The 22,057-nt window shown below is 32.1% G+C and overlaps 1 protein-coding gene across 1 annotated transcript; it reads left to right on the top strand.

The window, feature by feature from the left end:
* The first annotated feature begins 3,874 nt into the window (after positions 1–3,874).
* LOC124539836 (protein glass) lies at positions 3,875–19,957 on the top strand. Its single transcript, XM_047117195.1, has 10 exons — positions 3,875–4,052; positions 7,819–7,990; positions 9,942–10,141; positions 13,221–13,338; positions 15,115–15,249; positions 16,087–16,488; positions 17,627–17,844; positions 18,413–18,496; positions 18,826–18,930; positions 19,324–19,957. The coding sequence occupies exons 2-10, from the start codon at positions 7,871–7,873 to the stop codon at positions 19,394–19,396; spliced, it is 1,455 nt and encodes a 484-aa protein (XP_046973151.1). The 5' UTR covers positions 3,875–4,052; positions 7,819–7,870; the 3' UTR covers positions 19,397–19,957.
* Positions 19,958–22,057: the final 2,100 nt, after the last annotated feature.

The following is a 22,057-nucleotide window of genomic DNA, read 5'->3' as shown; positions in this document are numbered from 1 at the left end:
ATATCGAAAAATATAATTTTTTTGCTTACACTAGTTTGCCGTAAAGCGAACATTTTTAATTAAATATTATAATTGTATTTTTATTGAAGCTTCTAAAACCTACTAACAATATTGAGAAGAAATATCGATTTCTTCTCAATATTGTTAGTAGGTTTGTTGATGTCTCTACGTTAAGATTATATTTCAATATTATGGATTCACAAACTGAAGTTTATAATATATTGTTTATAAAAATAATCCTTGGGTTATTCATATTTTAATGTAAATATCAAAATAACTACAATTTTTTTAAGGACTCTAATTCTGTCCGCTTTATACTTGTATCTACATACATATATATTTTTATGAAGTAAATATATATGTATATAGGCATGCATATATGCATAATATCGATGTTTCGTTTTGGATCCATTACAAAGAGTGTTTCACCTTGTACTTTCTTTGCAAAAATGGGATATTCGCATAAGACCAATAAAAGTAACTTTCAGTCTATGTAACATTAGAATTTTTTTCACAGGTCCCAGTAACTTCGTGTGAGGTTAAGACCACCAGGGCTCAGGCATCGCTGTTCAATGAGCCGAATGGTCGCAAGGAACGCCGGGCGCGCACTCATACTAAAAATTCACACGCTTTCTTGGCATATTTTTAGCAATAAACCCAAGCGAAAAACAACCTTAACTCCAAGGCATTGAAACGATATTAAAATAAAATGTACAGGTGTATAATATTGTGCAAAAATATGTTTGGATTGAAAAAGTTTCTCGAATAGTTTTTGCGTATCAGCAGCGTCCGACGTTTGTAGGCTTCTTAACTTACTTTTTTTAATAAATTAAGCATTTTTTTGATGTTCATATTTTTATTATGTTATTATTTAGTGTTGAAATTATTCTATTTACAAGGATTTTATAGTTAAAATTATGGAGTAAGGGAGACAGAGGGAGTGATGGATGCTAGATATCTGAATACAGATTATCTGCATTTACATGTTTGTACAAATACTTCAATGTGTTTATGCATCAATTCGACGACGTATACTAGTATCACACTGTCGTATCATCGTACTCAGGATGGGACCCTGAGTTTTGCTTTAACACCAGCACGACGAATAATATAATCATATAACATTACAGGGCTTGCCTGAATTGAACCAACAATAGTATACAAACCTAATAACACACAAAATGAAATAAATTATTTGATGTTTGATATTAACTTAAAATGTTGTATATTATTTATCCGTCCAAACAATTTATACAATGAGATAATAAACCTCTGGAAATAGAACATCATGTCATGAGCATGCTTTGAAAAAAAAAAATGAGCAACATTTCAAATAAGGAACGTGTAACGCAATTAAAATTCAATATTATCCTTAAGTTTGCCATATGTCATTACTTCCCCGAATTTGATCGTTATTAGCGACAATATCGGATAGCGTAATAATACAGGGCGCCTATTCTATTAACAAACTGTCGCTTCATTGCAATCGATTCGAAACTTGTTCGATGCCATTCAGCCGTTATCCTATTTTATTAACATAATCGTCGTGTGTTGCGGTGGTCGGGAGGAGTTATTCTTAAAGACAAGGTGCGCAATGAACATATAAGGGGAAGTTCCAAAGTAGCTCCCATATCCCAAAAAAAATCTGAGGCTAGATTGAGGTGGTACGGCCACGTTATGAGAAGACCGGACGATCACGTGGTTAAGAAGTGCCTTTCCATCGCTACAAAAAAGAGGGGTAGAGGAAGGCCCCAAACAACTTGGATGACAAATGTCCAAAGGGACATGAAGGTGTTGGGACTTCACGAACAAGACGCTCAAGAACGATGCAAATGGCGTCGCATGATTGGGAAAGCCGACCCCGCGTAACGGGATAAGGCGAGGCAGAAGAAGAAGAAGAAGAACCGTCGAGATACGGTTCGGTCGAACTATTTTTTTCCTATATTTCTATTCAGTCAACAACAACAAAACATATCACATCTATGACAGTTTAAGCTTGTAAGCTACTAAATAAATAATAAGTTAATTATAGGCAAATACCGCGTGCAATAACTTTTCAGATACAAATTAATAATTAAGCACAATAATGAGTAATAATAAAAAGTATGCCTACGCTAAACATAATTATAAAGTGAGTTCAAATGAATAATTATTATCACCAAATAAATAGGTATTTGCATATACTCTAAGCACTATTTACAGCTACAAGGATTAATTTTCGGAATTCAGCAAGGTAGACTATTCAAATCAGGTACATAGGAAATATCATATATAACAGTACAACAGACTCTCAGTAACATTCTAAGTTTAATCGGAATAGAAATCTTTATAAATTTGTAGAATTTGCCAATGAGTAATTATTTACCAAAATTAACGAGTTCGATGTTTTGTTAAAAATATTTTTCAAAACACGAATAAAGCAGTTCTAGTTCCCTTCAAAATCGTGAGACTCGTGACTACATATTGTAAAACAAGGTTCTGCGGCCGCGTCTCTCTGTCTGTGTGCTCGTCATAAACTCCAAAACTACTGAACAGATTTTCATGCGGTTTTCAATAATAGACAAAGCTATTCATGATGAACGTTTAGATATATAATTTATTAAAGTTTTTGTGTAGATAAGTTCAAATAAAACGATAATCGTTAAAATGTCGGGAGTTTTCATTTCAATAATAAATAATCTTTATATTTAATAAAACAACAAAAAAATATAAATAAAAGTTCTTATAATATCCGGTAGTTTAATTATATTTTGCTAATCACGCTGTAAATTGAAAAATCCATATAAGTAAATATGTACCTAATTATATTTTTTTCTTCTATAAAATCAAATAATTAAATTAAGTCAGCTATAGTTTCCGCAACCTGTGACGACATGATCTGATCCCATGGGAACGGATTTTTCGTCATATGGTGTGACGGAGGCTGTCCGCATGGCCTGATCTACCTGGGTGGCCTATCATAACGAAATCGATATTCGTACAATACCCGTTCACCGAGGTTCTGTCAAAACGATATGTCAGAAAACGTAATATTAACATTTATTTATACGACCTTATAACAAAACAAGCTTGTATTATAATCATGTGTGAAATTATATAAATTAATAATAAATAGATATAAATTGTATTGAATAAATGGTTTTATTAATATCGATAATCTTTAAATTTTGTTTGTAATTGAAATAATTTTAAGTTACGTCGATTTATTTTTAAGTTATGTAAGAATACGACTTAATACATAATATATAATATAATTAAGGTTACCATCCGATGCTTCTCCTATTAGCTTTCTTAAGGTTTAAATACATTACCGAAGGAATTGGTTATTAATATGATAAATTTAATTTTGGAATTTTTTACATCTATTTGTATTCCAAATTGGAATACAAATAGATGTAAAAAATCATATCGTTCAGAGAACTTATTACGTATGGAATTACTGCCACTAACTGACATTTATTCCAAAAAAGTTTTATAGGTATTAGATATTTTTTTATAAGCAGGCAGTTGTAATGCATCATAAATTATAAGAAAACATATATCATTTACTGAAATTCACCCACGTATACAACCACTTAAATAAACGATAATTAAATATGTGAAACCACTAGAAAATATTTCAATCAATTAGTTATCTAAATAAGATCACACTAAACGCTCCTCACCACAAAAACAATAGCTTCCGCAGCTAGCCATGTTAACCCGATACGCGTTGACAGTGACTTTCCCGCGCACAATATGTCATGTTTTTTTTTTCAGAGGGGTTGGATACTTTGATACAAACAGCCAATTAACGTAGGGGCGGGTGGCGACTGCACTTAACAGGAGATAGTCATTTAGTCACCAACATTAGCCTGCAAGGGTTCGTCCTATCGAAAAATGCTAACTTTTTTAAATAGAGCGCTCAAATGTTGCCATGGCGCATGCTTTTACCGATACGTTTAATTTAATTAGTGCGAAGAGTTATTTTGTGTTACTGTGATTTTGTGATGTGTTTTAACATATATACTATTGAAAACTGTTGGATTATTTTGGATTGTTTTTCGAAAAAGGTAAGGAATTTTATTTTACCATCTAGAAGCTAAACGTAAGTGTGATCTAAGGAGGATATATGTGTTCTAATGCGGAAAAAAATCAATAATTGACAGTAAATATTTTCAGCGTACATGCTAATTAAACCTATGAATATTATTATAGCTCCTTTTAAAAAAGAATGTTATTTTTTTTTTAAATATAATTGCCGTGTGGAACGAAGGTGCGCAAATATTTCTGAGAACGTGTAACAGCTCATGCACGATAAATAAGCCAATTGCGCTGCTCTTTAAAAAGTTTGGTTACTATTAAATGTATATATATTAAAAATAACCTAAATATAATTTTTATAAAGTTATAAGACAATTTTATTACCGTAGCAATGATTCATAAGATTATTTGTTTTTCATAAATTTATTATATAGAGTAAATAATTGGAAATGCTATTGATATCAAGTATCATAGTAGGTTTGCATACCGATTTGAACTTATATGATGAATACTTTCATTGTTATAGATAATAATTAAAAATAAAAAGTGCGACGTAACCTCAAATAAATAACAACTGTACCTACTTAGTTTCGTGGAACGTGTAAAATAACGAAATGGTAGAATACATATCTAATGATTTTAATCTTCGAGGAGTTAAATAAATTACAAATAAGTTCAAATTAGTTGAATAAAATATATCACAAACTGGAAATCGCCAAAATTGTTTTCACACCTTTGACCTTTAACCTCTACGGCTTAAGAAAATAAAAACTATTTCATCTGTTTAACCTTAAATATCAAATGTCATATTTCTATCGCTTATATAATAAAAATCCTACTATATACTCAATATTCAATGTAAGGGCGTAGATTATACACAAGATATTAAGAATATTTAGAGAATTAAATTGAAACAAAAGCTTTTTTAAAAAGATCTAAAATAAATTTGTAGGAACATTCGATGTTGTCGTCAAAATAATTAAAATCTTACCCTTTTTGTCACAAAATGCGGCCTTATAAATATTTCTTTTTTTATAACCATACATTTTTTATTTATTACGGAAATTAATATAATCATTTTAAAGATACCATACTAAGAACAAGTCTAGCCATTTCTAAAACTACAAATAATAAGTTATTTTACGTATTTTAGCAAATAAATACTTAAATTTGGCATAACATAGCTATAGCGAGATGTTAGTAGTAAGTACATAGTTGCACTATTATGATTTTAAGCATGTGGTTAAAAACAATTTCCATAGTTATTTTACCATATAATAATTCCGAAATACGAAAATATATGGATTTTTTGGAATGGTTATTAAAATTACTCGCAGGTTTCGCTTTTTGACGCAAAGCACGAAATTTGCGATACATTGTTTAACAATGTAGCTTTAAATAAATCATGTATATTAAATATAAAAATATAATGTGTGTATCTATTAATTACTTGTGTAAATAGACTTTTCCAAAACCAATAAAAAGTATGCTAAGTCCGAAAAAAGGCAATATGACATTAATTTGCGAAATTGTTTTTTAAAAAATCTTATAAATTACAAAAAACTTTAAACGTTACAAAAGACATTTTTTTAGGATTTCTCCATGACTGGACACACAAACCGCTAAACGGATTTTGATGCGGTTTCCTGTTCAACACATAGCTGAAACGAATTATTATAATAGGTACTAAAAGAGATTATAATTCGATTATTTTAAAAGAAAATATTATATCACCTTTTACTTGGCGATCGAATATCTCGGCTTAAGTTTCGATATACGTAAAATACCAAAATATCATGAAAAAAAAAAAATAAGCATATTTGATTAGATTTGATACGCCATATATTATTTGAGCATTTTTATCATTTTCTTAAAAAACTGTACTTGGTGGTAGGGCTTAGTGCAAGCCCGCCAGGGTAGGTACCACCCACTCATCAGATATTCTACCGCCAACAATTAGTACGCAGTATTGTTGTATTCCGGTTTGAAGGGTGGGTGAGCCAGTGTTACTACAGGCACAAGGGACATATCATCTTAGTTCCCATGGTTGGTGGTACTTTGACGATTTAAGGAATAGTTAATTTCTTACAGCGTCATTATCTATAGGTGATGGTGACAACTTTCCATCAGCTCGTCATATGCTCGTCCGCCAACCTCTACCATAAAAAAAACTACAAAATTGTTTGTCTAATTTCATTCTGCCTAATTTATTAGACAGAATGAAACTTTGGATTGGTTGACCTGATTTAGTTGATGATAAAGTTGGTATAAAATACTCAAAATCATAAATTTCCCATTCATTCATTCATTTATTTATTTGCAAAAAAACGCTTTCGTTGTTTTTAATTATTATCAGAGCAACAACGTAAGTAAGAAAAAAATATATAATAAATCGCTCAATTTAAAATAAATACATAAACAGTTATCGCGATGTTAAACAGAATGATAATAAAAAAATATTTAATGTCTAATGATGAGTTTGAGTAAATTAAAACACAATAAGAATATAACCAAAAGAGAAAAGGACGTATAAATAAAATGAAACGCCAATAAATTAAAAATATTACACAATTAGATACAATTAAACAAAATGTTTGTGACAATTTTCATCACAGTCTGACACAGAAATTTAAAACTCTTTGTACAAAAATATTCGGTGCTTACTTTCCGCCTTGGACGTATTTATGTACAATTTAAATATTCATATAAAAATTATATAGCTATAATAATTTTGTATAAATCTGTTGTATAAAATATTAGATTAACTAAATCGAAAGTCAAAAAAAAAAAATAAAAAAAATGGGACCCCACGGGAAGCACTACCTTTCAAACAAAAAAAAAATTATCAAAATCGGTCCACCCAGTGAAAAGTTATGAGGTAACAAACATAAAAAAAAAAAAAAAAAAAAATACAGACGAATTGATAACCTCCTCCTTTTGGAAGTCGGTTGAATATACTTTATTCAAGTAAGCACATTTTATCGCAATTTTACAAAATTCTATTAAAAGTAAAGCTACCACTGGTTTGGAATACAGATTCAGATTCAAGAACCGGTAAGAAACTGAACATGCAATGATCTCAGCTTCAATTCATGAAAACATATAAATAATACAATAAGTAGAATAATATTAACTCTATTGTTATAATGTTGACGATACCAACAATTGCCTGATTTAAAATTGAGTGGAGATGGTCTTTTATTTTGTATAGTTATAACTGTTTTTGAAGTTTTCATTTCATATGATATATTAATGGATTATTTGAGAGAGGAATAAAGCCATTTCATGAATTTTGAGCATATTTAAGACTGTACATATTCATTATTGTACTTATTACGAAACTTTAAACACAAGTGTTGTATGAACAACCTAACTTATGATATTAAACGACCAAAATGAGATATGAGAAAAAATCTGAAATATTTGACGTGTAAACTGTATATAGGTGGAGCTCTACATTATTCTCTTAGTTTAAAGCTTATAAATACTTTCAATACCTTCACCATAAAAATCAAGGATACAATCACTAAGCATTATGAAACATTGAACTATATTCGTCGTTATACTTACAGTACAATTATGAAGAATTTGTATGTTTCTTTAGTTACTAGTTAAATTTACAAACGCTTACATCAATGAACATTAAAAACAAATACTCCTACCGACCTAAAATCAACACAACATAACTACAGAAACGCAAATATATCAACATAGTACACTGGAGAAACAATACATCGTCGTTAGTCACATTAGTTATAAATATGTATATCTAAAAGGTGTGGCCACATCTTGCAGGAATGGCTAAACGTCGGAAGCTGTGATCCGCCCCTGCGCGGCGGCGTGCGCGATGGATTGCTACGTACCCAACAATCCGCAGTTCCTGGGCTGCTGCCACGGGCTCTGTTGCGACCCACTGCAGCCCTGCTCCTGCGACCAGCTTAGAGAGCTACCGGAGGACTGCTGTCAGGTAAATAGATCTACACCTCGATTTTCATAAAGTCATACTAATATTTATTACTAAATAGTATTATTAATACCAATTTTACTCAGAATATTTGCCTAGCTGTGTTTAAGATGTTTCGTGAAGGCGTCAGTTGGCGTTGTAATTTCGCGCCCGCCCCATAAATTGTTATGCAGAACATTCCTAATTTATATTCCGTTGGTCCGCCATAACTGTTACGATTAATGCATAGTCTTTTTTAACTTTATAATAGAAAAAAATATATACGTTATGAAAAATTCACTCCGATAATTAGAAACTTTAGTATTTCTTTAAGGAAATACCGGGAGATTCAGCAAAACTTAAGTTAGTAGTTACTATTCGAAGTTCAGAAAGAATAAGACTTTTAAAGTAGAAAATAGAGAGAATTATGTATTTCCTACGAAGTCGAGGCGTACAGCTAGTTTTAAATAATTGTTAAATGAATAAATTTTTCATTTAAATTCAAAGTTATAACTACCTGTTAGTACCTTACAGAATCTTTTCAAACGAGAGCTTGGAAAACCTACTCTTAAAATTATAAAACTTGAAACTCAACTTGATGAGCTCGGAGACTTGGGAAACCAAATAATAGCACTGAATAATTAAAGAACTAAGCGAAACAAATAGAGATTTTAAATTATTTATCAACATTTTTCAACAAGAAATTGAAAGTATTTTTGGAAAAACCACTTGGTAAAGAATGTTTCAGTTTTCTTCTCTTTAATTATTGTGCCAGTACATATATCAAAACATGATATAAGAAAATTGACGATTAATTTCTGTGCCATAGAGAAATAATAATTCATAATAGTTTTGTTATAATTATATCAACCTACGTTCTATTACACGGGCCGATGGATGGACATTTTAACCTTCAGGTACTCTTACATCCAGCGATGCATTAAAGACCATGAAATCTCTTTCACCGCAAATGTGGGAAACAACCACACGTGCACTTGTATGTCAATCACATACACATACAAACACAGACATATCTCTTTAAAATATCCTTCTTAACTTATTTTAGTTCGCATTTATTATTAACTAGAGAACCTGCGACTCAAACCACTTTTCAGCCATTTTACACCCTTAGAGGTAGATTTTCTTATAATACGTTCGTAGCGGACGACAGCCTAACTTCATATAACCTATAAGGACTCTACCTACCAAATTTCAAGTTTGTATTCTAGTTTCTGAGTGTTCGTGATTAATCAGTGAAAGTAGCATTTCGCTTGAGTATATATTCATTAAAAACCGCTCCCGATTTCTAACGAGTTATACCTTGTAATTAATTCCACCAACCCGCATTGGAACAGCCTGGTGGAATGTCTTCCAAACCCTCTCCTTAATGGGAGAGTAGGCCTTAGCCCAGCAGTGGGAAATTTACAGGCTGTTACTATACTGTACTGTATATCTCAGTTAATATGATCTCTTCTGAAATTATAAACAATCATTGTCATACTTCAGCCCAAATTGTCCCAAAAACTTTTAATATACATTTCAACCTTCGTCATGAATAATTTCATCCATAATGAAAACCGTATGGAAGTCGTTCGTTAGTTTTTGAGTTAACAGACCAGGATTATGATAGATGATTATGATTAGAACGCATGCATCTTAACCGATCATCTCGTGCTCGGCGGTGAAGGAAACCTACACGTGACTAATTTAATAGAAATTCTGTCACATATGTATTCCACCAACCAGAATCGGAACGGTGGTGGAATATGTTTCAAACGTTCTTCTCAAAGGAAGAGGAGGCCTTAGCCCAGCAACAGGAAATTTAGAGGCTGTTGATGTCGTTGACAATTAAATTTCCCAGACAGGCAGGCAAACAGACAATGCAGGCAACAATTTGTTTTGTAATATATAGTTATATATAATTATTATTTTAATTTCTACTTTCTTTAAGTAAAATAACATGTCATCCTTACAGCAAGAAAACGAGAACTGCTGTCCAGACAATGGAGACGATCTAAACGCACTGAGCGATTCTATCGCCCCGTGCGACGTTGGACTCGGCGATGTGAGCGAACCGAACTGGCCCGCTGAGGACATGGGCTCCTTCTCCCTACCTCCCCTTGAACTGGATCCGCTGCCTTCACTCTTCCCCTTTTCACCGTGCTCTGGTTATAAGTGAGTATTCAGATACTATTGCGAATATATTTTAATTTAAAATCAAAATATGTATACTTCCCTCAGTCAAGTCGAATTTTGAATTAACAAAATAAATAAAACGTAAAGCTAACACCGTTTCGAAAAGTCGATTCTACAGAACATAATCACAAAAATATCATTTATTATTGATAATTTTGTTACTGGTTATAAATTATTATAAGTTACAATTTAATTTTATACAACCTGCATGAAAATCAACGAAATGGTATTTATTACTTCCAATTATTATTATTTTTACCAACCAATTTAACTGAGAGACTTCCTAACTATAAAGTAGTATATTATGTAATTGTGTACTTAACACAGTTTCTTTCTTTTCATTCACTCATTAACTGAAATTCAACACGTTTGGAAAGAGTTCGAAAGCAAGACTAACTTTTTCGGAGACTCGAGAGTGTTATTGTATTTAACTCCCAAAATTTGGGCTTTTTATGACATGTTGAGACCCTTCAAACCGGAACAAAATATAATTAAAAGTATTTGTGGTAGAATATATAATCTTGTGGATGGATTAGACATTTGAACCCAGGACTTCAATTGCCGTGGCCTTCTAGCCTATAGGTCCCTTTTTTATTAATTGGAAAAACACATTTTTTCCGTATGAAGTAAGGTATGTACACTTTCTCTCTTTGCACTAGGGGATCGCTTGTGCAAACAATGATAAGGCCCCGAGATTTGACCTAAGAGAACTCCCAATCTAAAGGGGTTAGAGGGATAAGTTGAGCTTAGCGCTAAATTCTTCAACCCGGTTTTCTTTGGTGGAGTGTGTAAACGGAGGCCCAGTTCTCACGCACCTGCCCTGCGTCTTTCATCTGCAATAAGACGTTCACAGCAATAGACCTCCTTTCAGTACCTCTCACCTTCGAACCAATAGACTTATTCGCTTAACTATGCCGACTATGACTGCTTGGGAAAAGCTTAGTGTGTTCTTCATTTCTCGCTGTTCAGCGATTTAAATGAGGTCAGATCGCCTCTTCTGTTCTTAATGTAGTGGTCGGCGTGCTCATGCGGGCTTCCGATTCGTAAGAGTAATTGTAGGTTTAAGAAGCAACCATTTTTTTTAAACGTTGCTAGCCATCCTGGCTGCCATCCTCCTAAAGACCGTCTGTAATAGAAAACGCGTTTTCTTGGTTTCAATTTCGGATTGTAATGGGCCGAAACGACGCGTTCGTTCTCACTGCCAACCGGGATCGACCTGAGAATACCCAACCTAACTAGTCCCTAAACCAACGTGACGAAAGTTAATATATTCGTTTGATTGTGACACACGTAATTAATCAATAATATTGTTATTTTTTGAATATTAATCAAGCATTAAATTTAATTTTATGTTTGCCTTTTAAATTAATCGCGTAGAAAACCAATATTTCTTGAAAGTTTTGTTTTGTTTATGATAACGAGTCATTGGTTTAGATTATGGAAAAAAAGTTTTACCTCGAGCAAACCGGCAGAACTAATGTACTCTACGATCGTTCGTTTCTAAAAAAAACAAAGCTCTGTTACAGTTTTGAGACATCATAGATGAAACCAGTTTAAACGCAGAAAACATCATTGAACAGGAGAGTATTATATTACAAAAATAGTAAACGTAAAATACTAAATTTAGATTCAGACAATGATCATCTCAATCACGTGTTATATTTTTACAATTTTTATAATTTCTCAATAGGAAAACCCGAGAACATTTAGTTCTGTTTGTGCTAAGGAATATTGTATGTCGGCTATATCTGAGCCCAAATGCCAAAGTGGTTATCTCACTGGCAAGGATAATTGAATTTCCATTTGTAAATGTTCATTTATCTCGTGTACGGTGGTGAAAGAAAACATCATGAGGCGACTTGTACTTGAAATTATTATCCTTTGCTGGCTGCTACCTCTTTTGTTACTTGTTATAATACCATCTTTAAAAAATAATTGTTCATTTTTTCTACTATTTTCTTACATGTTATGTACATGTACATGGAATATAATATGTACGTCAATACAGGATTAATGGCAATTTAGCGTATTCCCCTTAGGAAGTAACAGGGGTGACTATTCGCGATAATTTAATATATGCATGATGCACAAAATTGAATAATTGTAGAGATATTTATATTTTTTAGAAATAAGCCATAAATGCAACTTAAAAAAAATATTTAGTTATCTTCTTCAGTTTTGTTCTAATGCAAGAATATGTTCCGAACCTTCTCCTCAAAGGGAGAGGAGGCCTGAGCCCAACAGTGGGAAATTTACAGACTGGTGTTGTTGTTGTTGTTTTTGTTTGTTGCACAGGACTTTTTTTATTATTTTTTTTAATGTTATAGGTCGGCGGACGAGCATATGGGCCACCTGATGGTAAGTGGTCATCATCACCCATAGACAATGACGCTGTAAGAAATATTAACTATTCCTTACATCGTCAATGTACCACCAACCTTGGCAACTAAGATGGTATGTCCCTTGTGCCTGTAGTTACAATGGCTCACTCACCCTTCAAACCGAAACACAACAATACTGAGTACTGTTATTTGGCGGAAGAATAACTGATGAGTGGGTGATACCTACCCAGACGGGCTCGCACAAAGCCCTACCACCAAGTAAACTTATAATTAACTATTGAATATCAAATATGATGGCGATGGTAGACGACAAGTTATTGTTTGTAACAGCTGCAAAAACAATCTTTCTTTTAAATATAATGATAACATATAATTTAAAAGGATAATGCTAAAAATAATAGTTTTTTTTCTGTAGCTTAAACAATTTTAAAATATTGATTATCTGCAAAATTCCTTTTCGTACCGGTGGTAGTTTTTTTACTTTGACTCCATATATAATACTTATACATATAATACTTATACAATTCCATGATAATAATAACTAATCCAATATAAATATTGAATTAAAAAAGTAATTTGATTTTCCTATCAGAATGTATATATTTACACACATGAAACTTGTAATAAATATGCGGAAGTAATAAATTAATATGTTGAGTTTGCAACTAAATTAAAATGGCTCCCTCCTGAAAGCTTTAGTGAAATATTCCTTACAGCAGGAACAACGGGGGAGAATGCAGGGAACGGGGAGGTGGGGAAGCGGCGGACGTCCTCCTCTCCTTAAAACACGCCGTCGTCCATGGCGACTGCGCGGCAGACGCCGTTCACCCTCAGGTATCTCTTTCACTCTCGTAAATATCTTACCCGTGCAAGTGAGATAAATATATATTTGGTTGTTACCTTTGCGTGGGTAGACAAGGGTGAATAGGAAAATTCAAAGGGGCGGTTATGGAATTCTCGTAATTAATATAGAGGATTAATGTCATTTCTATAGGAATACTTATATGAGTATTTGGTGGGTTACGGTGAGTTGATTACAATGGTTGTATGCGTTTTCAATTTTCGTCCTTACGTACTATATGATAAGCTTTATTTTGCATTGCAGTTAAGAATAACTTTTGATTTTTGGAAGGCTTCATATCGTATTTTGATAGCAGATTTATCTGGCGGAAAATTATTAAAGCGGTTGAAACCAAACGTAAAAGCGAAAATTGTTTCATTTTGCAGTTCAAAATTGTAACTTTTAAACATTTTTGTTAATTACACGTACGCACAGCAAGACTTGATTGTTTTTGAATGGAATAGTTTGAATATATGTAAACTACAATACAATACATACTGTATATATTTTTTATTATTTAAAGATTTTTTTTTATACTTATGTAGTAAATGTATAGTGTTTTTTTTTAATTTGTTTATTTGTATTGTATATTTCGTGGTGAAACTTATTAGTAACTCACTTGCTACGATTTTTCATACAATTTCTCGTAGCAGTAATATTCCATGCGTGTTCACAGAATACTGGTGTTTTCTGAAACTCAAGCATTGTGCGTAGTAATCTCATATTATAAAAAAGGATTACTGATTATTCATCATTTTAGTTAATACGGAATATTATAGCGAAGCAAGAAAGCAACTATAAAATCTAAAACAAATACTGACATATCCCAGCAGTGAGTGTAATGGTTGACTGTTTGTTAATAAGTCAATAATTAATATTCAAAGTAAATACACATTTGTGGGTTTACAGAATGTATCCTTTTGCTCTACCGGGAATTTGCACATACTTTGGGCTGTGTATTCGTTAACTATAATGTTCGGTGAACTCCATATGCATTTAATGAACAATGAACAAAGTTGCAGTTTTGCCTATATTGAGTCTGTACCTTTAATTGGCTATTTGACAATGCGAAAAATAAAGTGTCAATAATTGTAATCAATATTATGAGTTTAAAAATGGTTACTTATTAACGAAAGTTGAAAATCATAATTAATCTATTCAAAAATCCATAAGTAAAAATTCATTATTTTAAACGTTTGTCACGTGACACAAAATGCTCTTGATTGGCCGGGCTTATGATGAACTCACTTGCTTGTTAAGCTTGGCTGCCTACTATATGTACCAAAGATTAATAAACAGGCAAGTGACGTCACCGACCCCATTGTAGCGCCATATTGTCTAAGTAGCGTTTTCGCGCGGTATTAAAATATGGAATTTTCAATATGATACTTTTTCGACAAATATGGACTAGAAATAATAAAATCATTTTTTACTGGGTTCCTTTACCTCTACTAAGTAATATAAAACGGATTTTAAAAACCAGTCAAATAGCCTATTTGGTCGTTTGTAATTATTCGCAGATTGGATGATTACTAGCAACACCAATGGATTATTTTATGGGAACAAATGGAGCTCTCTTTTCTAAATTAAGCAGTTACAAGAAATCCTAGTACCTTACACAATATATGCATATAAAAATGTAACAGTGCAGTTTCATGTAATTCCTATTTTCGACTTTTTCAGTTTGGGCTGTGTCTTGTAGTAGTCACTTTATAAATTATTTTGATTTTCTTGTTTAGCTTTAGTTCTGTATTTAAAACTGTTTCTAGATGGTGGTAAACAGTGGTGGAGGGTACCCGTACTATGAGCACTACAGTGGTACCCCCCTATTTCCCACCATGAGTGTCAACGTCTCTATGAACATGACAATGCATGGCTGTCCAGCGGACCAACTGTGTTCTCAAGTACGTATAAAATCCTTGAATAACATTAAATCAATAAATAAATAAATATTGGACAACATCACACACATTACTCTGATCCCAATGTAAGTAGCTAAAGCGCTCGTGATATGGAAAATCAGTTGTAACGACAGTACCACAAACACCCAGATCCAAGACAACATAGAAAACTAATAAAATATTTCTACATCGACTCGGCCGGGAATCGAACCCGGGACCTCGGAGTGGCTTACCCATGAAAACCGGTGGACACACTACTCGACCGGAGGACACGGAGGTCGTCTAAAATTGTAAAAAAAAATATTGCATTAAGTATTGAGTATTTGTCAGTTTGCATTGAGTATTTGTTACCTATATCATCAGATATTTGTGGCTCGATTAGTTTACAATACATCTATTAAAAGAGTTAAGGCAATATTAAAATTAACAAGAAAAATTTAAGAATCATCCGATGGAACTCGACTGGACTTTGACAGAACAATATGATTTTAAATATAATTATAATATTAAAACGTTTAACACAACAAAAAATACAACCGTCAGTCATTTCTTAAAATTTTACGTGCGAGTGCCAAAATTGATACTCATAGAGTAGCTATGTGTATCATGTAAAGTAAATAGAAGTGAACGAAATCATAACAATACATAACAGTTGTTGAATTAAAAAAAGTAAATCATACTTAATTACCTAGATTGAGATAATATATTACTGCTAGTATACACAAGTGAGTGAAAGTGGTGATTCCGTCCTTTTTAAATTAGAATCGGTATTTGACATAATTTAGACAGCTTTTACTAACCCTATACAAATATAATGAACAACGATTACCTTGTTAACAGGTACAATGGAATCAAAACACCGCAGCCCCATCCGTGAACGTCGTATATCCCCAAACGCAAAACGTCATCCCCACATCTTACCCGTCGGCCACGTACTCATTCACAGCGGACTTCAGAACTCCAAACCAATCGGATCCATTAATAACGGCGACATCCACATTTAAACCGTTACAGCTACAGAACGCCCAAAAGCCAAACCCGAATTATCTGTTCCAACAGAAGCCAAATTTTTCGAATCAGAAGAACATGGGGCAGGTTTTGAAACGTTCACCATCGAAGATGTACATGCAAGAGAGTCCGAAGGAGCAAATGAGTAATAATGGTTACATTTTGAACCATCAGGGCCCCATGCACCAAGATTATGGATACACAACGTGTGTTAATGCGTCGGGAAAAGTTCAGGTGAGACTAGTTGGAAAATTAACTATAACTAGTGACCGCCACTACTGCGCTCGGGTAAAATACTGATACTAAAAGATGTGTTTATTTAGGACATCACACCAGAAACTTCATAAGTATCAGTGTTTCTTCTATCAATTAAATAACCGCATCACAATCGGTTGATTAATTTTAAAGATCTTTTAAAAAGATGTAAAAGAAGAAGAAAGCGCGTTTGTTTTTTACTATATAGGTTTTTATAGACGTAATTATGAACTTCTATCATGGATACTAATAATCTTTTAAGCCGACTCCAAAATAAAGGAGGAGTTTTTTATGTTTATTACCTCTTTTTCTTAAATCAAATAAAATCAAATCAAAATAAACTTTATTCAAGTATACTTTTAGAAGCACTATCGTCATTTTACAATTAAGTGAAGCTACCACAAGTTAAATTATATCAATTATTATACATTATATAATCGTATATCGACTTTTAAGTAGTCTAATATTTAATAATTTCATTTTACTCAGTAGAATTCTAAAAAATATTTTGATCATTGTTATTCATCGTGTGAGTTACATTTAAAGGGAGTAGATATCTACTTATATTCTATCGTGGTAAATTCATATATTGTATATACCTACATATTAATGAGCAGAAAAAGTAAGTTGATTATTAATGTGTAGAAGAATACGCAATTATTTTTTACTTTTTAGTGTATATAAATTAATATATGTAATGTCGAGATGGCTTAGTGGTTAGAAGGCGTGCATCTTAACCGATGTTTGAGGGTTCAAACTCAGGCAAACACCACTGAATATTCATGTGCTTAATTTGTCTTTACAATTCATCGCGTGCTCCGTGGTGAAGGAAAACATCGTGAACAATATATGTCTAATTTCACATAAATTCTGCCGCATGTGTATTCCACCAAGCCGCATTGCAACAGCGTTGTGGAATATGTTCCAAAACCTTCACTCAAAAGGGAGAGGAGGCCTTAGCACAGTAGTGGGAAATTTACAGACTGTTGTTGTTGTATAATAAATTTGATTTCAAATAGTGTATAGTTTAAAGTTGATTATTTTTGTGTTAAAATTTTTGCTATCTAAGTGATTGAAGACTGATTATTGAATCAGGAATTTACTTTGCTTGGCACAGGTCGGTGCTCTAAGTGGATGTTCGGAAGACGATGAACAGAAACCGAACTTGTGTAGAATCTGTGGCAAGACCTACGCGAGACCGAGCACTCTTAAGACTCATCTCCGCACGCACTCAGGTGAACGACCTTACAGATGCGGAGACTGCAATAAGAGTTTCTCGCAAGCGGCCAATCTGACGGCGCATGTCCGTACACACACGGGACAGAAGCCTTTTAGGTGATTGATTTAATTATAAATACATAAAATAATAATAAATAATAATTAAAACATTTATTAACATTATGAATAATTAAAAACAATTTTATCAGATATACGAACAGTTACTATATTTAAATAAGTCGTTGATGAATAATTTTAAAACCTATTTTGACTAATTATCTTAATCCTACCTATGTAAGATTTTATATACATGTAGTTATTTTTATTATTTCATTTATTTAAAACGGGATTTATACATTGTTTTTTTTGATAGACTCCACTGTCTGACTCATGTTTCGTGAACAAGATATTTGTAGGTAATGTCGAAATATCGAAGTCCATCAAATAAAAAAAAATATGGTAAATAACCCGTTTTAAATAACTGTAATAATATTGATCCTCTTTAATAATAACATATTGCACGATAACAGTGTATTTTATGCAAGTGAAATGTATCGTCATTATTTACCAAAGTAAAATACACTAATAAAATTAAAGTACCTACTTACAATATATGTCGGAATCAAGGAGTATTTTTTGCAAAGTAATTTTTTCGGGATATTGTTACAATCAATCGTATTTTCAGGTGCCCGATATGTGATAGGCGATTTAGTCAAAGCTCTAGTGTTACGACGCATATGAGAACACACTCAGGAGAACGACCGTATCAGTAAGTAGCTTGATATAAAGACGAAAAACAGTTCATACATTATGTCCCCCTTCTAGGCACTTCTATATAATTTATTTGTATGTGTATATACCACCATGCTATCCCATGTATAGATGGTAGATTTTCTCTTTCAAAGCCGACGACAACAAGAAAGTTAGAAAAATTTTAGTGTTTTGCTAAATAATATACGAATATGACTAATTTTTCAGTATTTTTCTTAGTAATATAGGAAATTCCATATCTTTATTAGATATATACATTTTCTTTATTTTTGCTGCGTCTACCTTTGATAAGAAATTATGTTTATGACTTTAAATTTATTTTTACAGATGTCGCTCTTGCAAAAAAGCGTTTTCAGACAGTTCGACGCTTACTAAGCATTTGAGAATACATTCGGGGGAGAAACCTTATCAATGTAAATTATGTCTACTCAGGTATGTAAAAAATATTTTTTTCTTTATTTAAATTTTATAAAAGAACTATTTTTATAAAATGAAATGAAGCACACGATTTACAAAATTCATTTGACTTTCGAAATCGAATCTAACTCAATACATTTATATAATTATTTGAAATATAAATTTAATTAAATGTATTCTTTTTCAACCTTTAATTATTACTGTTTTATTAAAAGTTTAGTTTGGAATGAGAAGCCAGTCAAACAAATAAGTTATCTGTTAATGATCAACTCGGTAATAAATGTAATAGCTAGCAAAATCGTACTAAAAATTAATATTTAGTGGAAGAATAAATTCTTATAAATTAATAAACGTATTTGCCTACCTAGATTGTCTTTTAAAAATATTTCCTTTAATCTTTTATTTCAGATTCTCACAATCAGGTAACTTGAACAGGCACATGCGTGTACATGGTAACATGTCTGGTGGAATGCTCGGCTGACACATGTAGCATTACACTCTGCCACGGTTTTAAGCAAAGACTTCTCATTAAATCGTGGAAGAACTATGGAAGATATTATGTCACGAAAAACTTCATTCAGCGACAAAAACTGGTTTATCCAAATTCGAGTGTTTAAATACGAAAATTTTATAGGTCTATCAATTGACTAATAATGCATGGCAACACAGCGTGTTATAAATATATTATTTAAAAAAATATCTTTACCATTTATTCTTATTCCATTTTTAAAATCATGAAATAAAAATAATCTGTATATTTTGTTAGTTCACACTGGCGAAATATGAAACAGATTTTCTTTTAATTCAATGCTTTAAATATAGTTCAATTGCCGTACTAGCTGCAAAAATGTATATAGTTTAAAAGCAATGTAAATATTTAGCTTTAAGTGTATTTATTACAATATTCTAGTCACTTAAAAGTTTGAATTTTAGCGCACCGATTCAGGGATTGTAATTTTAATTTTCTAGATTATATAAATAGTATTTAAGGCTAAAATATCTGTGGATAAACTAAAATTATATGCCAAAATAATCAGTATTATTATAGTTTAACAATTATAAATAGATGGATGTAAAATTCAAGAAATAAACTAAGTTTATTTGTAAATAAAATGCATTTCTATAATCAAATTATCTTTTTTCATTTCTATAAATACCCACGCCTAAGCAAATGGGGGACTTTTTTGCTGTTTAAGGAGTAACAGTAACAGTAACAGTAATGGCCTGTAAAATTCCCACTGCTGGGCTAAGGCCTCCTCTCCCATTAAGGAGAGGGTTTGCAATATACTCCAGCACGTTGTTCTAATGGGTTGATGGATTACATATGTGGCATAAATATTATGAAATTAGACACATGCAGATTTCCTCACGATGGTTTCCTTCACAACCGACGGCGAGATGAATTATAAACACAATTTAAGCACATACATATATATAGTGACGCTTTCCTGGATTTGAACCCGAAATCATCGATTAATATGCACGCGTTCTAAACACTGGGCCATCTCAGCTCGTATTTAAGGAGGTTTGGAGCTTATTTTGTAATAGAAATCAATTCAACAGTATTTATCTAGTACTGGGCCTGGAATCTAACATTAAGAATCAACTTATTCATTTTTTCATTTCCCTTTGAAAATATTTTACTGATATTAAAAAAATATACAGTTAGGTTTTTTTATATTAAAAAATTTAAATTTTGCTATTAAAATTTATTGACATAATTGTAAAAAAAGTAAACATTGAAACGAAAATTAATGGCGTGTTTCGAATAAAAATGGTAGTTGGGTTTGTCAAAGCTGACTCCAGAACTTTTTCTCAGCTAGAAACCACTTTTTTCTCCGTTTTGAGTCAGAAGTTGAACTCAAAAACCATTTATTTGAAAACTTTGTTGAAGTAGATGAACACATTGGCACAAAACATTCGGCTTTTTTCGGAGCATCGATTAGTCCATTTTTAATTTTTACAAAAAGGTATCTCAAAAGTTGGAAAAAAATGCATAAGTATGAAAGTGTTTTGGATTTTTAATATACTTGTGGTCTGTCTTATGGATATGGAGTTCTTTAAAATAAACACAAAAATAAAAATATCACATCTTCCCTAATCATAATTTTAACTATGTCATTGAGTGTTTGAATACATACGATCGATAAATTTAGTTAATTTGGAATATTTCTTAAACAACACGTCTGTTATAATTTCATAAAAATCACTATAGAAATATACATATTAGTCTATATGTAGGTACCATTTGGTACTATGATCGTTGTATACGTTCAGCTAGCATTTTTATATTACTTAACTGAGGTCGATACATTTCCGCTCTTAAAAGTATTCATTAAAAGATAAAAATTTCCTTGAGCTAAGTTAATAAATAATAATTAACAAAGAGCTACATATATGTATACTATGGTCGTAATAGGCTATTTGACTGGTTTTTAAAATCCATTTTATATTATTTAGTAGAGGTTAAGGAACCCAGTAAAAGTAGACTTTTTTATTTCTAGTACATATTTGCCGAAAAATATCATATTAAATATTCCATATTTAAATAACGCGCGGAAACGCTACTTGGACAATATGGCGCTGCAATGGGGTCGGTGACGTCACTTTGCTGTATTTTAATCTGTGGTACATATAGTAGAAAAGCTAGGTTTACAAGAAAGTGACTTCTTCATAAGCCCAGCCAATCAGGAGCGTTTTGTGTCACGTGACAAGCGTTTGAAAAAATGCATTTTTATTTATGGATTTTTGAATAAATTAAGTATTATTTTCAAGTTTCGTTAGTGAATAACCATTTTTAAACTCATAATAGACACTGATTACAATAATTCACAATTTATTTTTCGCATTGTCAAATAGTCTATTCTAAAGTTTTTTTTTTTTTTACTTTGGTATATGTTGGCGGACGAGCATATGGGCCACCTGGTGGTAAGTGGTCACCATCACCCATAGACAATGAAGCTGTAAGAAATATTAACTATTCCTTACATCGTCAATGTGCCACCAACCTTGAGAACTAAGATGTTATGTCCCCTGTGCCTGTAGTTACACTGGCTCACTCACCCTTCAAACCGGAACACAACAATACTAAGTACTGTTCTTTGGCGGCAGAATAAATTATGGTCACCGCCTATTCTTGTGT

This window comes from Vanessa cardui, chromosome 23 (genome assembly GCF_905220365.1).
Source record: "Vanessa cardui chromosome 23, ilVanCard2.1, whole genome shotgun sequence".
NCBI classification, from domain to species: Eukaryota; Metazoa; Arthropoda; class Insecta; order Lepidoptera; family Nymphalidae; genus Vanessa; species Vanessa cardui.
The sequence above is the reverse complement of the archived record's forward strand: the minus strand, read 5'-3'. Positions and strand labels throughout refer to the sequence as shown.

Bases quoted from the DNA above. Each gene is read 5' to 3' on its own strand.
- LOC124539836 (XM_047117195.1), top strand. From the start codon at position 7,871: ATGGATTGCTACGTACCCAACAATCCGCAGTTCCTGGGCTGCTGCCAC. The intron at 13,339-15,114 runs GTATCTCTTTCA...AACTGTTTCTAG, and splicing joins CAGACGCCGTTCACCCTCAG to ATGGTGGTAAACAGTGGTGG. The intron at 15,250-16,086 runs GTACGTATAAAA...CCTTGTTAACAG, and splicing joins CGGACCAACTGTGTTCTCAA to GTACAATGGAATCAAAACAC.